The sequence below is a fragment of the Tyto alba genome, unplaced genomic scaffold, assembly GCF_018691265.1.
Source record: "Tyto alba isolate M040663 unplaced genomic scaffold, T.alba_DEE_v4.0 Super-Scaffold_16, whole genome shotgun sequence".
Lineage (NCBI taxonomy): Eukaryota > Metazoa > Chordata > Aves > Strigiformes > Tytonidae > Tyto > Tyto alba.
The window spans coordinates 4984432-5008163 of record NW_024881278.1 but is presented as its reverse complement, the minus strand read 5'-3'; the positions used below and the strand labels follow the sequence as shown (position 1 = coordinate 5008163).

The 23732-nt window shown below is 35.1% G+C and overlaps 1 protein-coding gene across 2 annotated transcripts in view; it reads right to left on the bottom strand.

Annotated features, from left to right (window-relative positions):
- The window catches only part of USP34 (ubiquitin specific peptidase 34), a 138832-nt gene that overhangs the window by 94510 nt on the left and 20590 nt on the right, over positions 1–23732 (bottom strand). For both annotated transcript variants that reach the window (XM_042789260.1, XM_042789261.1), the window contains exons 3-7: positions 20915–21335; positions 15481–15531; positions 15174–15323; positions 9767–9834; positions 2008–2200 (exon numbers count right to left, since the gene is read on the bottom strand). In XM_042789260.1, the coding sequence (XP_042645194.1) occupies positions 2008–2200; positions 9767–9834; positions 15174–15323; positions 15481–15531; positions 20915–21335 (883 nt within the window). The remainder of the gene's footprint in view (positions 1–2007; positions 2201–9766; positions 9835–15173; positions 15324–15480; positions 15532–20914; positions 21336–23732) is intronic.

Sequence of the window (23732 nt, the reverse complement as noted above, 5' to 3'; positions counted from 1 at the left end):
ACAATATTCCATTTTTTTATAAGCTGAAACTAATATGCTTTAGTCTAAAAAATACCGTAGAATTTTGCTTCTTGTAATACATGTCTGTTATGAAAAAAAATCTAACTTTTACAGTCATATTTATCAATCATAACAGGTCAAAACACATAACCACTTAAAATTACACAATTTCACACTGCCTTAAATGAACTACATGCCTGAAAAAAATAAACAAACTGGTGAATTCTTATTTTCAGACTTTCTTTTGGTAAGGATATGCAAAAAAGACCTATATTAGTAATTGAACAAGGACAGCTGCACAAAATCAAAGGTAAGTACTTACAGGAATAAAAATCTAATATAATTGGAACTATGCAAACATTGGAAATTTACTTTAAAATCAGTGATACTGAAAATGACATTTTCCAAAACTGTGCAGAACAAAAAAAAAAAGGAAGTTACTTTTATGCCCTGTTAATGGCCATATTTTAAAATGTATCTGCCAGATATTATGACATATCTGTAACTATAAATAATAAAGCACATGGCAATTAAAAATCAAAACAAAAATGTTACATTTTCACCTAAGACTTCATCAGTGCTCTGAAGTTTTCTTATTACACAAGAAGAACCCTGAACATTCAAGTTTACACTGATTAATTATGACAGAAGATCAGAATTCAGGCACTGTCTGAGCATATTATATGTAGTATTCATATAAAGTCATATAAATTACTTATGTATATAAATTATATTTACAGTAATGTCACTATTTCTTCCAAAAGTTAACTTTCTCTGTATCTTGTTTTGGATACAGCTCTATTGGATGAACTTCATCATGTTTTCATTCCCATAAATGTGAAACTGAATGGACAATGCATCCAAGTAAAAAAAAGCAGTTACCCTTAGAACAGCATTTGATTAATATTGAATGGCTGTAGCTCACAGACTTTTTTTTTTTTTTTGCTTTTTTAATTTAGTAAATATTTACTGAAACATTTATTTTGGTTTAAAAGCACAAATAATCTGACTGGAAATACTTACATGTTACTTTAAATTGCCATTTATTAAAAAAAATTTTAAGTACTTCTATATGTAAATACAGTGAGAACCAAAATCAATTTTAAGTAAACTTGTATTCAGTGACAGTCAGTGATGAAGAGAGTCACTGACTGATACTATGCAATCAGTTAGAACAGAGAAGGCCAAATGTCTTCAGAAAATACTACAAAGCTTAAGGAAAACATATAGTTTGTTCCTATTTGTCATTTTGTGCATTACGGCAAACATGACAATATAAGCTGTAAATCCTAAATACAGGAGTGTCAGAAGAAACACAAAATTGAAGAGTCTCACTGAATAAAAGAAGTTCACTTCTGACCTTCTGGACAACTGTCTCTCTATGGCTATAAGATACATGTAGGAAGCAAGGACAGACAAAGTATGCACAGCATAGCTTGACTGGTGCAGTGGCAAGCATTCCATGGGAAAGAGAAGGGTGGTTTTAATCTATTTCTGTTTGATTCTGTATGTGTATTTACCTCTTCAATTCAGTCTCCTGTTAATTAATGCAGAAATGATCTCTCTTGAGAAAGACTATACTAAACAAACAGGAAAAAGAAGTACGTACAGTACAACAAAGCAGCTAATTACAGTAGAGTCAAGACACTGCAAAGGTAAAAATTAGAACAGATTGAAAGCCTCTGTAAACAACAAAAAAAGCCATGTCAAGGGACTTTATTTCAACACAGCTGTCACAAAACATGGTTATAAGAGTTTTGTTTAGCATGGTAAACTGTTCAGGAAATGTGTTACGGTTCCATATGCTGCAGAACATAGCCATCACTTGGACTTAGCTCTCAGCAAACCCTATATTCACAATCATGACTATAATTTCCTAAGACTGCATATAAGAGGATTCTGCTGTTTTCACACATTAAAAAAGCCCCCAAAACAAGTCCGTAACTCATAAAACACAAAAAGAAACATTTTCTCTAAATATTATTTATATTTTTAAAAGGTTCTTACTGTTATTTGACTCAGCCCAGCCAATCTCATTGTTAGAGTTGGAGACATAAAGTATTTAAACGCAAGATCAAGACTTTCTTTATCAAAACACAAGGCCGTATCCAATGGTTCTTTAACTGTGCTCCACATTAAATCTGCCATGTTCCGGGCTGCGCTCTGTCGCAATTCCTGGTCTGACAGTTTACATAAATACCTAGAATAAATTACAAATGGAAGAAAAAAAAAAAAGGTATGATTCAAACTAGAACATTCCTGGACCACCATCTTGATTATAACAAATACATATTTCCAATAGCTGTAAGAGTACTAAGCCTTCAAATACCACTATCAAAAATTGGAAACAATAAAAGAACACTGAGGAAAACCTGAATTATGCAGAATATTTTAAAAAGGACATCCATTTCTTATTTTAAACCTCTTCAGATTTCTTTTATTCCACAAAATGACAGGAAACCCATGGAGTTCTTTGGAAATGCAGGTTGGAAACCTAAGCTTTGTATCTGTTTCAGGGGAAGGTGCCCTCTCCACGCAGGTGCATCACATTTATTTACTTTATTTAAAACTGAAGCATCACAATTAACTTAACGTATTCATATACTGTAAAACTTAATTTCTGCAAAATGTGTCAGTGGACCACAAGCAGCATATTCTGACAGAACAGTCTGAAGATTAATATAGCCCTGTTTGTGGTCTCAGTCACAGAACAGAAAAAAATTAAATTGTGCAATCATGTTCTGATACAATTAGAGTAAGTACAGTACATGCACGTTTTTTTCTGCCATAACCATATGCCATCTGTGCTTGCACATCAGTACTCCCTGTGCCACAGCACTGCTTTTGCAACAGGTTAGTGCAGGAACACATGCCCAAGCTGTTTCTTCTCTGATCTTTATGGATGCGTGAGAAGCATCACCAAGGAGCCTAGGAATCTCACACAGAAACCAAAAATGCTAAAGAATTTTAAACAGCTAAGTTCTTCCTACTGTGGACATCTTAGATAAGAGGTCATCTAATCATGTACAGTGAGTCACAATTAGAAATATTCTCTGCAAATGGGTGGCAGAAGAAATAATCATTAATAAAAACTGATTTACAGAAGCTAGCACAACCTTAGTCTTACCTAAGCAACTATAAGATCAAGACGTACCAAGAAAATCTATACTGAAATGCCTGTAAAATTCACATATAAAACACTGACACAGTTGAGAATTTTTTCTGAACTGAATGCATAAGAGAAAAATGTTTACAAACAAGCTTTCCTCAGCTTATTTTAAAGCAATTAAAGATTGCATGGTGAAAGGTACATGCATACAAGGTTACTGGAATTAATTTTTTCTGCTGTACTACAGCATTTTGAAGTTTCAGCTACATCTGAACTAGATTTAACTACTTGGAAATGCGTTAAAAATCCCTTCTTTTGACAGCTTAAGCTTGGATCTATCCTTGGAGACCAGCCAAACTGATGCACAAATTTTTTAAAAAACACGTGAGATATTAACCTACACTTAACTAGATTTATGCACCATTCCTTTGCGTTTGCATCATATAAACAATAGTAATTATTTTTTTAAAAAAAGCAAAATACAGGTCCTGATTTTTATTTGGATTGAGGACCTTTTTTCACATCTCTTGTGTACAGGCCTTATAAACACACTTAAGTGATACTTAACGTTGTCAAACACAGAAAAGAAACTTCAGTGCAAATAATCACAGAGCCTGTAGGTCTAGGATAGAAATCACAGATGAGTAACAGCAGCATAAAAGAAGGACCATTCAGGGCTAAGGCAATCAGATTCTCCACTGCTGTTAATTGTGAAATTGTCTTCTCATGTGGAGCACTAGAAATCCGATCATGGTAAGAAAGTAATGCTTCTGTGCTATGGTTTCTAAACAAAAGTAGTAACAAGAAGGGAATACTCATTTGAAAAATATCAGCAGCAAACCAGACCCAGTGACCTATCTTTAACTTATGGACAGGTGAAAGGAATTACACTCTGATGAAAAAAATGCATTGGTCCATGTTACAAAACAGAATAATCTCAATGTAACTACCAGCAACCTCACACTAGTTTCTATCTCCCCATTTTTATAAGCAAACTATAATCAGGCCTGGTTCCCAAAGCTTTTCAATGTTCATAATGCACATCAAGTCATACTTAACTGGTTTGTGAATGACTTCTAGAAATCGAAAAAATATTAAAATGAAATGTATGAATTTTCTCATTCTACATAGGACAGACGAAGAGTGCTTGTATGTAACAGACAGGTGGGAACGGACACATCTACATATAGAAAAACAAAGGTGACTTCACTAGAATTCTGTAACAGAACCTTCACCCAAAATCTTCTTCACACTAGGAAGTTTGATGAAGCAACTATACTCATCTAGTTTATACAACAAAATGTTTTTCATTTTAATGCAACAGTATCAGTATAAGCCTATTTTCATTCCTAAAATTCACACTACAAGATCATTTTTAATCTTCTTTATGCAAGTTTACTGTATTTAGTCCAAGCCTCAATCAGACTTGTGTCATGTTTTCTGTATTATAATATCATTAAGAGATAGTGTTTTAAAAAAAAAAAACACTTTATAATAACTGAAACTACAGTGTCAGTGCATCTTCACAGCTACCAACAGTATAATCTGTTTTGTCAAGGCCCCAAAGAAAGCTACAGAGAAAAGAGCACTTTTCTCAGCTGGGTTATTCTAGCCAGGCACAGTATAAATGTAGAAGACAGCATACTTGTCTTTACAAGGATAACTGTATCTACATCAGAAAATTTATTGGCACTACTACACCGGTCATAAGTCAAATATGAGCATATCTTTACTACCAGGAATAAAACTGTAAAACTTGCAGAGCAGGCCAAGCCTTGCTTTTGTTGTGGAAAGACAGTGGCCTAAATCCATCTGTATCAGTAAACTGGGTCCATCAGAACATTATTATTGACAAAAAATAAATCTTCAGCTAGCAATGGCAATTAACAGATATCTTTCCTTACACTGACTAACTGCAAATTTGCTGCACTGCCTTACATAACAACAGTGGTAGTGGAGCAAGGCAAAATGTCTATTTAGCCCAAAATAGCCACTCCAAAAGGAGGTGACAGATTTATCCTGTGCATATAAAAAAAAAAAAAAAAAATGGATGAACCTATCTCCTATTGTGAATTAAGTTATCTCTGTTTATACTTTTGGCTTTCTCATTAACCTATGCCAGGTAGTTTCACAATTACATTTGAAGAAAAACCAATCTCCTTTCACTTCTCTTAAGTCCGCAACCTGACAACTGTATTGTATGTTTCCATTTCTTAATTTTTAAAAACTATTAATTATCATTCCCTATTTATTGTCTTCATATCACTCATTTAACAGCCAAAAAGAATCCCAGACTATGTCTCTCCTCTGATCAACATAATTTTTTATCTCCTACCTTCTTCACCACCCTTCCTATCACCTAGGTAGTTGTTATTATCTGTGATATGGAACAATCAGGACTGTATATGGTATATAAATGTGCCTACGTGATCGATTCATACAATGGCTTAATAATAGCTTCCCTTTCTGTACTACTATTTTTTTTTATTTAATTCCTAAATTTTTATCTCTGATTCTGATGCGTACCAAGTCTTAAAAGAATATACGAACAACAATTCAGGATCTCTGTAATCTAGTAAACCCAACATTTTTGCCTAAATGAGACTTTTGGATAGAAACATACTTCTTTTTATACATATACATACAGGATAGTCTATATATGTATAGGACCTGTCCTGCCAGCCTGGCATACTTAAAATAATATATATTATCTACAATTAAGCAACATATGTACATATACATTAATTTTAAAAACCAGTTTTAGTCTACTGAAACTATTTAAATTGGCTGTATTTGGGGATAGGAAGAGTTCAGTTTTAAACGTGCAGTTCCACGTTAATGTAATGCTTACAAATCACATCTTATGCTTCAGGACTTTAGCTACTCAGCTGTGAAAGAATCTTTTTTCCATTAATATGACTCCTTTGGACCACAGCTGCAAAAGGGATATCTAGCAGAATGAGTCAGCGCTCCTCAGTGATAGCAAGAATTCACTTAAGTGGCTGGCTGTTGTCTCCTGACTTGTCTATTCTTTGTACCTACAGCATAAATTTCCAAGATTTTTGGAGGAGTTAAGTACTTTTTGCAACTGAAAATTTCAAGGATTATTATAATACTTTTTCATTGACATTTAGTAGCAAGGAGTGGTCTTGGGCACTCCCATAAAACCCAAATTCTTAAGAAAAACATTTTTAAGCACAAGAGTAATTCGAATTCTTTCAGCTGCATTCTCTCTCACAGTATTCCACAAGAAGCAGCAGGGATCAACAATTTTGTTTGGAGCTTCCACTTCTTCTGCATATACCAGTGCCCTGTGCTGAGACTAGAGGGCTAACACAGGAAGAACTGCCACTTGCAATTTCCACTCAGTGTGCTTGAGCACAACGTGTTCTGTTTCTCCCTAACTGGGGCAGAGTCATGAACCCTTCGTAAAAAATCTCTCAAGATTCATTCTGAAGCAGGAGAGAGAAAAAAGGGAGGGGAGGAGAAAGGGTTAGAACTAAATATGGTACTGGTCAGTGCTAATGCTACACATAGCTCTCAGATTTTACCAGATACCAACTGTGATATCAAAGAAAGAAGAATTTTAGGTCATTTCCTTTGTGCTATCCAGCATTTTTTGGTGGTTTATAGAGGCATTTAAAATATCAGACATACAACTTCATCCCTTACTTCTCATAAAACTGGACGTCATTGCTAGTCGTCGTCTTTCTATAGGACAGAACTATCCGTGACACTTTCAGTCAACAATCTTGCCACTGAAAAAACACTGTCCACAAAACATGGCTGTTTATAGTTACTGCTCTCTTCAGGCATTCGATGTCGGGAACGATGTAGAGCATCTCTCGTCTCTGATCTTGAGGTGAAAGCCAGAAGGAACCGCTGTCTTTTATAAAGAGACATCATCAACAACTTGCCCTCACTTATAATTGCAATAAGGTATGACTTATTTTCTTGAGTCACTTGGTCAATATGTCTCTTCTTTTTTCATGAGAATTTTGTACTTTGAAATGCAGAATTCTAAGGTATTTAGATCAATAAAAGCTTCCTTCTGAGGTCAAAACCACTTCGCTCCCTTATTAAAAGGTATAATTTTAAATTCATGTCCTCTATTTCTTTCCTAAACTGCTTAAAAAACATAGGCCCTTCAGAGGCAAGGTGTGCACGCTAGTGATCCATTCCCCAGGCAGAAAGAAACATTTATTAGTCTTTTTTTTCAGTAGCAGCAATGACAGGATTGTGTCCATGATATTTGCAAATTCTAGCAGTGGTCTCCTCTACACAAATACACACTTTGCTATTAATTTCATCCACTTCTGGTAGAACTAACCACAGAACAGGAACATAAAGGTTAACCTCATCTGATAAAAGATGCTGCTAAGATGCCAGTCAGGTGATCTCTCTGCTTATGCTGATCAGCACTCCAAAATGCAGTTCTTGCAAGGAAGCTACCTGAGCAGCAATTTGGACTAACAGTCAATTAGAGCCCCAAGAGCTCACTGTAGACTAAAACCCTCTCCAAGCCCTCTTTCTGAGTTTGCATAGCAACAGAAGCTATTGCAGGATTTGTTTCAAAGGTGCTGTGCTGCTGTGCCCAGGATCACGGTTGCTTTTTTTTAAAAAAAAAAAAAAATGAAGTAAGAAGCAGATGGAGACCTAGAGACCCAAGCTGCTAAGCAAGATCTGTAAGCCTGACAACCACATGGGGTGAGCTGCATACATCAAGGAAGTCATCCTTTACCAAACGCATCTGTGTTAACTTCTGTCCCATATAAAGGTATAGCACTAGAGATTATTTTTGTTACATGTTCCAAGCTTCCTGTCCCATTCCATAAGCGCATCTTCACACAAAAAGCTTTGGATTTCATAATGCTGAAAAATTCCAGATCTCCCATCAGAATTCAGCTGTGAAAAACAGAAACGGGGAGAACTTCCCCTTCCTTCTCTACACTGCTAGTGGTTTCCATAGATGTGTCCTGTATCAATATTACTGTTCTGATTGACAGAAATGTATTGTAAGCGCTAAGAACAGACATCAAGGGCATTATTTATGACAAGAAGCTGCTGACAAATCACATTTTAAAATCAGATGCAAAAACTGTATGGGTAACGAGAAAGATGAGGAGAACACAGGAAAAAAAAAAAAAATTCTATTTATTCCAGCGATCCTAATTGCACCTACAGTTATAAAATAGAAAATGCTTTTAAGAATTATAGGGTGACAAGCAAGTGAGGACAAACAGCAAAGACTGCAGGCTGTGTTATTCCATCTCACTCAAGTTTCTTCTTATCAGCCTATCTCTAATTGTCGATCCTTCAATGCTCTCTTTAATTGCCACACATTGCAAGAAGATAGTTACGGCTCATGAACCAAATTCCCACGTACATCAACAATCATTAATGGAATATGCATGGAGACAAGAACTTGAAGATCCTCTGCCCGTCCTTCCTAGACTGCTTCATGATTAATAATAACCTTTTTAAGATTTCAAAGGTAGCACATAAGCATTAAAGGAGTGCACATGGCTGGACTGTAACTCAAGACTGCTATGCTTTAATAGAAGACCAGAATACTCTTCTCTCTGCTGATATCATTTTGGTAGAGACCATGTTATAGCAAGATAGGTAGACAGCCAAGACAGTACTTAAATTTTTACAGCCAAAATTATTTACAATTAAAACAAGAACATTTTAAAATATGAAACATAGTTCTGAGCCTCACTGTCCTGTGCACTTTTTTGCTGTCAACGTTACTGTTTTTGTTAAGAGTGTGATTTTATACTGATGTAGTTAATGAAATCTGCAAAGGCACATTTTTTGCTATCAAGGAAGTAAGCTATGACCAGTACAAGCACATTTCTAATATCACAGTTACTAGAAATCCAGAGCCTTGGAGGAACTGTGGGCCCATACAAGAGCAGTGGCCTTTTAGGTTGCCTGCCCCAAAGAAGTTTAACGTTGGGCCACTGGAAGGAGAATTAGCTGTGACCACACCCCTCCACCTCCAGGCAGATACACACACAAGATAATTACATCAGCAGCTCATTGGATTTTTTCTATTGTCCCGAGAAACCCAATAAAAAGAAATCCCTTGTATAATTAAATATCTTTATAAGTACTTTAATTTAAATTGTTTTTCATGATAGGCAGCTTGATATAAAGAAAATCTTTGGGACTGGATATATTTAGATACATAAAAGTGCGAGTAGACTTTTGATCACACTTCAGTTCCTGCCAGATGGAAATACAGAACATCAGAATGTGAAGCGGTGTTAAAACTCAGTGAAACTCAGTATATGAAATCTCAATGACTACATATTGCTCTTCTACTTACATCGTCTCATTGCAAATTTTACGTAAAGTTCTATGAAGATACTGCAGTAAGTGAAACTGTATTACAATTGAACCTGACACAACATGTTGGAATGGGGCTGGATGTCACACTAAAAATGCTATTGACAAGACTGATCTGATTGATACAGAAATCACACAGATCTAAGGAGCTGCCCAAACTAACTCTAAACATTACCTTCAATCTCCTTGTTGAAAGGACACAGCCAGAGCAACAACCTGAACAATTAAAAGTGTATCAGCTGAAATCATAAATAGGTGCTGTCAAAAAGTCCCACAAGAAAAATTCTTAAATTAAAAATTTACCTGATAACATAAGTCCTAAAGGGAATAATGTGCTGCATGACAGCAGGGATGTGTAGCCATATTCTGATCTATAATGCAAAAACATAAATAGATAAAAATTTCATTAATGACATTTAATGAGAATGGTAAAAAATGAAATATTGCTGGTACATTTGCACGTGCAACCCCACTTTAAAAAGAGGCTTTGTTGCTGTTTTTCACTCAACTTCAATTCTTTCAACTTCTTAATTTTCTAATTTGCAAAACTGTTATCTGCGGAATGCTTCTGTGACTTATAAACAGGAGTTGCATCTTTTCTGCTAGTCAGTTGGAAAATACAAATTTTGTATAAATAGTATCATACTGCCCAGATGTCTCATTTTTATATTTTCTGTAGTTTCTTCAGTAGGAAAAACTGCTACTCAGCCCTGTGGGGTTTCTTTTTCCTTTTTCTTTTAAAGTCTATAAGAAAATGATTCCATTCTTTCTGTTCCTTGCAAATCTCTCCTAAATCAAGTAAAATTATTTGACTTGTGTTGATGTTTTGCTTCTTAGGGCTCATATATGCCATAAAATAAAATTATGTTTTATAACCAGTGATTAAGCACAGGGTTTCTTACTACCATATTTGCATTCCCATATTTACCATTCTGCCTTTACCACCTTTGCAAAACTCCATGCAGGAAGAAAATGTACGTAGAGGAAAAAAAAAACCCTGAAACAGCTATTTAGCACCGCTGTGAGGAAAAGGGGACCAACCAAACTACTTACACAGGCAAAGTTAGAAGTTTCATCTGCATTTCAAAAAGGAATGCTGAGCCTGTTAAACCTGTTACAGAAAGGCAACTACGTGCCAGGTAAGGGATCTAGCATAGATGAAACATTAGCAGCTGTTACTACTACCCACATAATTTTAATCATGTGCGCACACAAATCTTGTGAATAGCTAATACCGTCAGTCACTCAAAGCTGTCATGTCGATTTACATCTCCGTATTTATTCTGAAGAGAATGCTTAATCTTTGCAACTGATGCAATAAATTCTGGCTAAGGGCTAAATTCTCACCAAAATTTTGGAAAATTCTGTATGCAGAAAATCTAAATTCTCCTTCCTGTCAGGAGAGAAAAATATTAGGCTGTAGTAAAACTGTATCACCAGCATTTATTTTAAACATTTCCAGAAGTAACCAAATAACTTTTTTAGTCGGTTCTGAAAAAAACATTTTCAGACTTACTTTTACAATGCAACTAACACTACCCAGCAACAATACTAACCTACTTTGCAAGACAAACCAGCCAAATCTTCACATTGCAAAAAAGACCACATTTGGAATAAGCTTCTGATCCAACTGGCAGTCGCAAGAAGAAAAAAAAACGCTACCATCCCAAAGACAGAAAATATAACTAGAAGATGGTTTTTCTAGAAACAAGAATTAAGTAATATTTTGACAAGGAATTGCAAGGATGACAAAAATACTACTGTATTTTTGATTTTTATTTGATTTTTAACACTGTGCTCTTTTTCACATGCAGTATGAAACACAAAAGTAAATATATTACTTTGTGAAATAAAAGATGTTTTTGTAAGCTTGCTTTTATAGCTTTACTGTTCATAGTAATTTTCACTCTATTAATCCAATCTTCTAATGCCATTTCATTCATGTGTATACTTGCATTACATACAACCTTCAACCTCAGATTTGAATTAATGGATAATTTCATGTGTTATAAATGAAAATGTAATTTTCATCATGAACTCAAACATACTAAATTACTTAAATAAAATGGCATAACATATATAAAGTGATTTTAAATTAACATAGATAAAAATACATTAAATATCCACAACTTTCATCATACTTTTTTTTTGCTTCCACCTGCTTTTAAGAGAAAGTACTTACTGCATCTGCTCTGTTCTCAAGCTTCAGAGGCTTTGGGGTTTTTTTTTATTTGCTCTTTATCATAGGTAGTTATTTTCCAAAAGGCAGTGTGTCTCTCAACAGTTTTTACTTCTGACTTAAGTTTTGATATTTCATACAGTAGAATTAAACCACCATTTTGGAAATCATCAGCACGTTTTCAATTAATTAGTCTCCACTGAGGGCAGTTATTTCTCCACAACATCCACAAAACGGACATGGTACATAATGAAGTAACGACAGTCTTTCTCAGTGAGGTTTAAACCGAACCAGCAGTAGGTCACTGATTTCTCTGCATCTGCTAGTTTTTTAAGGACACCAACAAAACATCATGTAGTTAGACTGAGCAAGTATCACAGAATATGAAATGTGAGAAGGAGGAACCAAGTATCTAACTAAAAGAGGCAGAAAGGAAATATCTTAAGGAGGAACAGTCAGTCCTACCACAACACAGGTTGCTAAGAAAGCATCTTGTGGAGCCGTGAGCTGGAGAAAAAACAAGAGTGCCAACTAGACAACTCCCTGTGTGAAGCAAATTGCATTATTACAGTTGCTGGCTTTATTACTACCAACATAAGCTTGTCTGACAACGCCGTTCACTCAAATGAGATCTGCTGGATAAAAAAATCCAAGTAACAATGTTTTCCAATAATTTTAATATCCTTTCTATAAGGAGACAGGAGTAATCACAAGCAAGTAACTCAGTTCCCCACAGACTTGACTGATCTGTGGTAATGGTCTTCTGTTACATGCACCTCTAGAAAGCACTTAATGAGATATTCACCTTCCTTTGTGGAAGAAACAGCACAAAGGCTTTCCACACTGCTATGCAGCCTTTACTAAAAGTTGAACATTACTGGTCGTTAGCAAATGATTTCTTTGACTCCACTTTACTATTTCCAAGTTCACCTATTCTACTTCCTGGAGCTTACTACTAAGCCTAACTTTTTAATGAGAAATTGACTGTTTCATCCACACCACAATCTTTCTGAAAATATTTTTTAAGCATCTAATGTAGTAGCTAAACAAGTTGTTCATCTCACACATTTTAAAATAAATTCCAGCATGGATATTTCTAAGCATCTTTACAATAATGGCTACTTATCTGCCATTCTCAAGAGATAGTATGACTGTGAAAATGTATTTAAGAGTTACTGTATACTAATGGTTCTGGCTTTACATGTGAACAACTTAACAGCTGACATTGCAGAGCTGTTCACTGAGCTATTATTGACAGGGCCGTTCATACATCTCACACTATCTATAAATCCCATGAACACAAATGCATTGGGATAAACCCAAGTCAGATCAGCAGAGTTCTTACTGAAATCACCAATACTTGGTTCACAAAATACAGTTTTGTAAATGCTTCTTTTTGTTTTATTGGCTCTTGGTATATCACTTCACAGACAATCAGAAACATTTATTAAATTACTTGCATTTACCTAAGTTATATGAATTATACAGTGAGATGATATAAAAAGAAACAGGGAAATTGAAACTTCATATCAAAATTAGAAGCTTATGCACCATCAGAGTGTTAGAAAAAAATCTTGAGTTTTTTTAGTATCAGCCAGGAAAAATGCATTTTGTCAAAAAAATTAGCTGCCTAATTCAGAACTAACAAACATACTGCATTTGAAAGTCAGAAGCACTGCTGACAAGTACAATGAATGAACCAAAATGCGGGAAGTGGATGAATAAAGCACATAACACATATTTTCTGTAGTGAACTGACATAAAATTTCAAGATAAATTTTTTTTTAAAACAGTTTTCCTCTAACTTTTACACATTTGCCAGCAAAGTCAGACAGAGTTCAAAAGAAAGATTCTAGTTGAGTGGTAAAAGATACAATGCTGGAAGGAGTTGAAGAAACGGTATTTCTACTGGTTATGGTTTGGGTTGAATTTCATTTTATCTGTCAGGTTGAACCATAGCCTTCATCTACAATAGCTGCAAGAGACAACTAAATGTATTACCTACTAGAACAAAAGATAAATGTAAAGCTGCTAAATCATTATTTGAATGAAGAAACTTTGCTGAGAAGTATTTTGGGTTAGGGCACATCACTAAGAATAAAAAAAAAAAATAAACAACTTACGTCAGAAAAATAAAGACTTCAAAAAAGGACAAAAAAGGGCAGGTACAGTTTATAAGCATGCACTAGTATGGGCTATCTCAGAAATGGGATTTGCAGTCAGAATGCTTGTTGAAAAAAATGCTGGTGTGATAGGGAGCTGCCACTCATTGTTCAGAACAGTTTTGCCCATTCTCACCAAAAAAAAAAGATGAAAATCAGACAAAATGAAAAACAATGTTTGGTTCCACTACTGAAATTTACTTCTAAACTTGAATAACCTACACCACCAGACATTTTCAGCAGATGGTTTGATGAAGACTGAAAGCTGCACTGACAACAGCTAGAGATGAAGAACTCATCAGATTATCACCCGAAAGCTCATCAGATCATACAGAAAGGGCCAGAAGATAACAGATCTCCATAATTTAACAGACAGAGGTCCTGCAACAGTCCTCCTGTGCAAGCTTACAAGAATGGAGCATATCACGGCCTTACTCATTTGCTCTCTGATTTGCAAATTAAGAACCATTATACTAAAAGGATCAGTGAGTGATACAGATCATCAACACCACCTTTATGTCAGTCACTGGTTCCCTCTAAGCAAACATATTCCAAAACTTATACAGAGCATCATCCTGGCTGTCAGTAACAGCAACAAGGAAGGAAGGAAGGAAGATGTGTGGAAGGAAGGATCTGATTTTAAGTATTTACAATTGCAATCAATGTCAAAACTATGTTAAAATAATTTCACATAAAGCGTAAGAAACTATTGTTTTCCTTTTTGTCCCTACGTAACATCCACAAAACAGGTCACGACTTCACATTCTCACATTACATTAAGTCTTCATATAGCCTTCTTCATAAAATGTTTTTTATTTCTATCACCAATCTCCTTCGAATCACCACTATAATCAATCTGTAATTCTGCTAGCCAAAAATCAGTATTATTTCAAAATGGAGAAACGATGAAGGATATATATTCTGAAACTAAGTGAAAATAAGATAGTTACCTCTATGCTGCAAATGCATATAATGATACAAAGTCACAGGAAATTAAAAAGAAAATAAATCCACAGGCTTTTTCCTTTGTGCCTCATAGGAAATAGGTAAAAAGTTAATATAGCCTTGAAGAAACTTAAAACATTTCCATGACATAATTTCAGGGACAGAAATGACCTCTGACAACATTCTTGTAAGTATTTTCTAGGGCTGTTACAATCTTCATATCTAGGTACAAGCTTATAGAACCACTTGTGTGCTTAATGTATAGGGTTTGAATGATGAAATGCTCATTGGACCAGCAAACTTCACATTCCTCACAAGGAAAATCTTAGTGTTTTTCTCCCTTCCTGGTGCTACAGAATTCTTCCAGACTTCAGTCCTTTTACTTTTTGCATTTAACATTAAACAAAGTAAAGACAATACTTACATTAGATACCACTGTGATAAATGCATGTGCTATAAGAAATGGCAGTGTCTCAGGGGTTCCGTATTCAAAACAATCCTTCATGAGGGAAAGGCCATTTTTTCCACAAAACAGACAAACATAACGAAGCAAGTGCAACGGTACTTCTACATCCTAGAAATATTAAAGAAAAGTAAACATTGAACAATCAGTACTAGATCCATTCAGGCATACAGGAAATTCAAAAGGTACATTAGTATAGCACAAATCTATAAAGAGGCTATTTTAAGTTTCTAGGAAATGTGCACCTCTTGAGAAATGGTCAACTTACATTCATATCACAGAACGCCCCTAATATATTGCTTTCTTGAGCAGAAATATCCTGTTTAAAAAAAAAAAAAATTAAAATTAACTGAAGCAATAAAAACACATTTAAAGAACAAAAAACAATAGATCATTAACAGATACTACAGTCAGCAAACAAAAATATAAAATCCTGATTTGGAGTAAGACAGAAGCTCAAGCTCTACTCCACTTTTACATTGCAAATCATTATTTTTTCAGTTTACCATTTTACCTTTGTTAAAATGTATTTACAAGTACACAAATATACACTTATGATAATATCTCAGCAGTGGCTCTCAACTGCTGGATTAACAGATCATTCTTCAATTCCATTCCCCACCATTTTTTTCAACAGGAATACTGCAAAGAGGACAGTCTAACAGACTGGCTACACACCAGTCTGAGAATTACAGAACAGAACCAATCGAGGTATTTTTGAATGCAATTCTTGCACGAATACGAGACATATATCCAAATAACTGAATTTAGATGAAATGTAGGATGTTCTACAATCCTACACTGAATGACTTAAGGGGCTAAACTGCTAAATTATTCATTCCCATCAGAATATTAAAATTCTTTTACTTCAACTACTATATTCTTTTATATATAAGAAAACACAGCATATAAGTAAGTGTCTAATACCCTTTACAGGATTAAACTAACTAAAGAGGTGGAAGGAATTTTATCACCCCATCGATTTGTTAGTTATTTCCTGCAACAAAAAAAATCTATTTTCTAGAAGCATTAAACTGAAAAGGGTTTGGAAAAATAGCTTTTCTTTTCAATGTTCACAACATCTACTTCTTGAGTAGTATAAAACAGGAATTTTCTGTATTGGGGCTGTAACATGTATTGTGTGTATCTTGCATATGGCTGGGAGCAAAAGGGCACTGAAAATATCATAAAATATGACTGTTAACCCACAACATTGCCATGGATACTTGCAGGTGGTTACAGCACACCACCTTCTTCCCATCCCTCCATGCCAAACACCCAGTTCTTATATTCACAAACCAAATATAAGTTTAACATAAAGTTAAGTTTTTAAATGAAGTTTCCTGATTATTTTTAAAGTAGCTGTGTAGGAGTAAGCTTCTTAAAACTGTACCAGATGCTGGAGGCAAGCAATTTTGGATGGATTAGGTGCGATACAAACATTTTGAATTATTCAATATGCTCATATTATAACTAAGCATTTATTTTCTTTTTTCTTCTGCTGAACTCTAAGTCATGCCCGAACTCGTGATACTCTAACAGTTATTTTTAAAACAGCTTTGAAGCCAGTAGGTGGTATGTTTTCAAGTAGCAAGAAAAGGTGTTCAGCACTCTGCTCATGAAAACTGCAGAAAAAGTGTGAGAAATTTCATTAATTTTCTTGAATAAAATAGAGATTTGTTGTCAACTACAGTTCTTAGAGTACAGAAATCCAAAACTCATGGCATTCTATTGCACCAGTCCTGCAAATCTTACTAGAAGTGTTGCAGTTGAGAGACTGAGTCTGAAAATGTGTTTTCTGTTATTGCACATGACAAACAGAACAGACTGAGAATTCCCCAAGATCAATTTTACAAGGAAATAAGAAAATCCCTTGTGGGAATCTAATACGGCATTAAAAAATACCATCACTTCAGATAAAATATACTAGCTGAGGTCTGACAAAATCCTGGTGCAGGGCACTTAATTACGGCTACCTTCCAAGAAAGTATTTACTTGAAAAGGAGAAGCAGAGATAGCAAGATTACAAAGAATCGGGGACTACAACTACAGACACCTAAGCAACTATTTTTTTCCTCTTTCCTTTCATCCTGCACCAAGAACTGCTAAATTGTCTGATAACTCCCTTCTTATTCATTGTTCATTCTGAGACAGTTCAGGAGAGCACTTTACATGGTTCCTTCTTTCTCTACAGGATTTTAAGAGCCTCCATTTTCTAGATTTTATTTTTCCCTCTGAAGTGTCCATTCTAAGTATTACACTTGCTGAGTAGAGTAAGTTTGAAAAATTAGGGCATACAGTCTTAAACCACCCTGTATGTAAGATCCCTTAAAAGCTATCCCATACCTCAAATAAATAGATAAATAATGACCAATTCCAAAGCATGACCATTTCTCAAAAAAAATCCCAACCATATTTATAAAAATATTTTGCGTTGCTTTTTTATAGAATGAAAAATAGACACAAAGGCCTCTCTCTAGACACCGAAAATATTGGTAGATTTCAACAAAAGCAAATGGTGCATTTCCAGATGTTATCTTTCCAGATTTTTTCCAATATTTATGTTCTGAAGTGGGTTGACCTCTAACTGACAGCAACTATTTGCGCCATTTTAAAAAAACAAACTTAGTAGAAAGATGTTTTTCATTAGGCTTCTCATCAGTTTATGAAAAGTTGAGACATTCTGTCTATACAGACTCACATTCATTCTACACAGGTCAAGACTATATACTTGTCGGTATGTTTGATTTACTTCCACATGATGTAGCGTCACTGTCCTCATATACAGCATACATTCTTCTGACATTTCTGCCCTCTGCAAGGCCACTTGTTCAAGGTAACTTCTGCTGTCAAGAGTACACAGACCTTCTGGCTACCAATCAGGCTTCCATGGTCTTCATGCTCTCACTTCAAAAGTGTTGTAAGGGACAAAAATAATTCTTAGCCCATATCATTTAAGGAGAGAATCCATAAGGTAACATACAGGCAAACACCCTTTTGACTACCAACAAATGTTGCTTTGCTGTTCATTTTCATTCAACTTCATGAACTCCTGAACTAGGGAAAACGTCCTGCTTTCTCATGAATGTTTTTATTCTCCACTAGATGGTCAAGTATAAAATGGCTTTGGCAAGCACCTGGTAAGAGAATTAGACTTCAAGACCTGTCTGCTGTCATTAAGAACAAAGATTTGGAGGTGTATACAGAGGAAAGGCTAACAGTAATATCAACTGCTAATTATTACCAGAAGTTAGTAATACCACGTGAAAGCCCTACAATGGAAATTTTTAGATGACAGCCTAATTGGTCATTTCTAGGCCAAGTGAAACCTTACTAGACCTGATAACTAAATGAAATTGTGTACATTCATCTCAAGAATCTACAACAAGGAATTTCTCAAGTCAGTGAGAGTAGAGATTGGAGTCTGTTTTGCATCAGAAAATTTCCCTTTTTTCAGGGCAACAGGAACACTTAGAGGGAAAGGAAGAACTACATGAGCCTCTCCCAACAATTTCCTGGTAAATTTGGTCTGTTCAGAAATCTGTTTAGCTTACAAATGTAGACGATACACTTAAAACAGAGTTATTTATTTTACAATTCCAGGATGACTGAGTCCAAGCCTGATTTAAACCAAAAAGTGCTCCCATTATTGGGACTAACAACTTGTCTCAAACTAAGATGTGGTTTAGACTGAAATCCCGAATTAGATTCTAAACCTCAGTGAGTGAGTTATTTGTGGTAGAAGAAAGTTTTGACATTAAAATAGCTGGCATAACTACTATAGAATAACAGAACCCTAGAGCTTGCTAAATATAGAAAACGTCAGTTGTGAGAAAGATGATTGATGCTGGGACCTTTTAAATGAGAACAAAAAAATCTCCCCCAAAAAAGGAAAAAGGTAAACAACAAATATGGGAGGCTAGCATACCTCCGCAATCCATACCTGGAAACAAGAAATCTAGCAGAAAAGTGAAAAACTTCTCCCTCACTTCTCTGTACCTCAGGAAATTGTTTCTCATCCCAGCTTTCCTTTCACTTAGATTTTCAGGATAGCTAATGAACGTGTTCAATAATTCAAATAATATATACTAGTATGATATGATATACAACAGCATGTCTTGAGTGATAGACAGTCACAGTATAGCAGTCTACAGCATCTGTGTCCAAATCACTTTGTCTGCACATGAAGCGAAAAAGAAACCCCACCAGGTACTTTTGAGATTCTTTATATCATTTGGAAGCGAGATTGAAAGAAAAGAACAAGAAAAAAAAACATGAAATTGTAATGTAAAAGAAGCAAGTGTGCTTATACATAGGAAAGCTGTTCCAGAATTGTTCACTGCATACTCCTATGAAGCTAGTTTCAGTAGGTGTCCCACAGGAGTACAAAAGATAAATCACTTAAGTAGTCATTGATTTATTTTTTTTTAACTGACAAGATAGATCTACCCTCTACAGCTCCTACATGCAGAGGCTGAACTACAGATTTCTTTATGTATGGTGAAAGTTTAAAAGGCAGGCCAAAATGAATGATGGGAAGTCTGAAATCCATGAATCCTAACTTTGCCTCACTTTTCTATACACATGTATTTGTGAAACAACCTCTGTTAACTTATGCCCATACGTTTTGGAATAAGACAAGAAACCAAAATCCAGCACACCCAAAAAACCCGCTATGTTGTGAGTTTTAGCTAGATTTATTGTCAGATATGGCAGAACCCATTCAATGGGAACTGATTACGTCTTATGATCACCCTAGCATACATAACCAAAATTATATATGACTTGGTATCTTCTTATTTTGGACCTCAGTTTTAAAAGCAAACTTAACCACTCAGAGCTCCAACATAATTCCCAAAACTCTCTAAAAAAAATATTAAAAAAGACTGGCTTATAACTGTAGTTTAATTCTCCACTTCAACTTTCTCAAAAGTTTGTTGAAGTTTTTTTTATATAGCTAAATATACATCTTCTGTGCATACAAATATTGTAAAAGAACTGTTTATTTATTATTATTAGACTACCACAAGTTGCATCAAAATCCAACCTTTCCAAGAACTATACTGTTTCAACTAGGAAATGCTAACACCATTATATTTCTTTCAGAACCTGTGAATTAAACACTGCAGGATTTTTGAAAATTTTTTTGCTTGGTGTTTTTTTTCAGAAGAAAACATGGAAAATGTGAATGGTAGCCATAACAAATATCACAGACAAAAATTAGCACTGTAGAACAAAGATACTTGTGTAGAGTTCAGTTATTCCAGTGAATTAAACAGCTGCTCTAACAAGTAAGTTTGGTCTTGCACAAAGTTTAGTTTAAGAAGCTCTGCTTCGAGAACCATAAATTGTAATGAAAATAAATTAGTAAACTATTAATGGGTTACCTTCTGGAAGAAAGGCTTCGCTATAGTCCCCTTTTTGCCTTCCTGTTATTTAAACAGTACAATAATTCAGTGTACAGTTCCATCCAACATTTATCAATATATTACCTATAACAATTAAGCATATTTTAAAGAAAGTGTAAGAGTATGTGTCATTTAAAAAGTTTCTCTGAAAAGTTCTACTGAAGTCAACAGGAGAGCTGAATTTGCCCATCCTGTGTGAAAGCAACTATCACCAAACACGCACAATCTACTCATTAATGAGAACAAATAACCTTTCATAAAATAATTAAATATATACATAAAGATAAGATATACCTCTATTGTGGGATGAGTATTATGCTTATAAGCAGTATACAGAGGAAACTGTATCTGAAAGATTTTTGCCACACACAGCAACAACTTTTCCTTCTCATCAGTGCTCCATAAGCTAAAAGCATCAGTGTTCTTTGCAGACTCCTCCTCTGTCAGGATACAAGTTCTTGCAGAATCTAATTTTTTCTCTATAGATTTTTGCCGTTCTCCATTTTCTTCTTCATGAGACTCTCTTTCTACATTCAGGTGCTCATCAGCATGATTACTCTGATCTTGCCATGTTGAATCTATATTAATAGTGCAATGTTTACAGAGCTGGTCCCGCAGAGCTTGAACTTGGGCAATCACTAAGTTAATAAGCGCACATACTACTTGGTTAAAGATCTCCAAATGTTTATACTCCTTGAAACAGCACAGACATTGTCTGTAAGAAAACAGAAAAAAATAAAAATAAGAAATCCTGAAGCAGCTCGAATTGGAACAGGTAACTGACCAAAAAGAACTCTTCACATTAAAACATCTGAAACAACAAAAGATTAGTCAGACCTGTAAAAGTAAGAAAATCCAAAGGAAAGTCTACCCGGCAGCAAGTGGGAGTCACAAAGCCTTCCTTAAAGCCTGTGAACACCCCATTACTTCCAAATGCTTACCAAAACTATGAAGTCACTGTTATCGTTTAGCAGCTGTCACCATGAGTAAAATACACAAAAGAAATCTTAGGGGCAAGGTCACCATGCTCCTAAAGCAATGTTCTTAAGTGTGTTCCTGAAACTGTTTCCTCATCTGGTTTTCTCTATTGATATTTACTGCAGTAAAGCACCTGACATGCTTGTCAGTTGTGTAAGAACTAATATTTACATCAACAGGGATGCAAAATAATTATATTTTTCATAGAATATTTAAGATCACTTCTTTTATCTGCATTTGGATAGAAACCCCAGGCACACTGTACCCTTTACCCATATGGGAAAAAGCAATATCAAGTATCTTCATTACTTTCTTCACTTTGTAGGCTCTGAGATTATTCCTCTGAATATCTACTGACACACTGTAAACTGAAAAGAACAAGGGGGAAAACTCTACATTATCTCTTTATCAATATAATAAGGAAAAACAATCATCAAGTTAGAAAACTCTGTAATATAGCTCTAGTTCTCGGAGAGAATAACTATATATTATCAAAGAGATTCTGGGTGCATAACACCCCCCAAGATAGACACCCTAGAACTTATTTGTCTGGAAACATTTCCTTCTTCCATACAAAGAAGCAACCTCTTAATTCTGAACAAAAGGTGGAAGATATTCCCCTAAAAGGATCTAAAACCTGGAGAACATAGAGAAGAAAGTAACCAATAAGCAAGGGCATTTCGATGAAGGCTAAAATTAAAGGCTGCACACTTTTTAACAGAGATTTTGTGATGGTCTCAGCTCTTTCTCACTCAAACTCTTCTGAATGACAACACTGCTCTCTGGATTGGTAGCTGTCTTGCAGTAGAGACCTTTCTCCTGTTAGATGGAGAACAACGGACTACAGTTCTCAGACACTAAAATAATCTAAAAATTACACATTTCTGAAGGAAATTAGCAGGCTAAATGATAGGGCAAGTTGTCATCAATAAGAAGTGATTAAGAAATTATTTGTCAAAGCACAGCATTTAATTTAGAAACTGGGCTTAAATTATAATTTGTAAGGAAAAAGACGACAGAGAACTCAGAACTATGACAGGTAGAGGGTGCTGCCTCTCTTGATGGAATACAAACATGCCCTTGAGCTACAGCTCTTAAAGTATATACATTCTGAATATAGATACCTTTTTTTGGTGGGTTAGACAGATAACATTCAGCATTCCCTAATTCCAGCACAGATACAGTGATGGAAGCATTTAAAACGTTTTGTTCCCCTGACACAGGAAGAAAAATCCTTTTAACATTGTGTAAAGTGGAGTGTGCCTTTACCCATTTGAAAAATAGATTCTTGTGATTTACTGGTAAATGTATTTTCATATTAACAAATGACAGCAAGAAATTGCAGGCAAACATAAGCGTATCCTCAAGCATTTATCCTTGGGGAAAACTATGTACAATAGGTCAATCACCTATGCCTACAAATTACTACATCACTTGGCTGTAACAGATTATTCTCAATAATAATGAAAACAAAGTTTGGTGAATATTTCTCACATATCTGCGTTTGAAGGCCAATCGATATTGGAGAATTCTCTGTTGGGCGAAGGCACACTTTTTTTTCCAAGACAGAAGTATATGCAAACCCTCCAAGTCTTCATGTATCTGAATGTGTTCACAGGAAGAAGAGCTCCACCAAAAATCAAAGGTCTTGTCAAAAAATGGGTATGCTACCAATATGACTTCTTTGAAGAAAACACTTTCCAGAAGAAAACTGAAACGGAGACACTACATACAGATGGAAGAAAAAGGTATTCTTTGGGCTGAGTTGACAACTGATCTTCTGAAGGAAAGCAGATTTAAACTACAGGTAACAAAATAAAAAGTTCTTAAGGAAGGCCTCAAGCACAAAACAACAAGCAGTACTCTCAAAAGCCTGTCTGGCAGAGTAGAAACAGGACATGAAATTAAAATGTAATGCAAAACTCTTTCCTATGGCCTATTTGCTAGACTCTGCTTTGAATAGCTTAAGGTCTGTTTTCCATATTCCTCTATAGTATGAAAGCATACATACGGAAGGTAAAAAGAAACCAGAAGAAAATAAAGAGTTAAATGTCATCCAGTCTTTATTTATCCTTCAGGTTGGATTTGTCATGTTATAGCTGTTGAACAGAACAAAACTCTAAACATATGATGA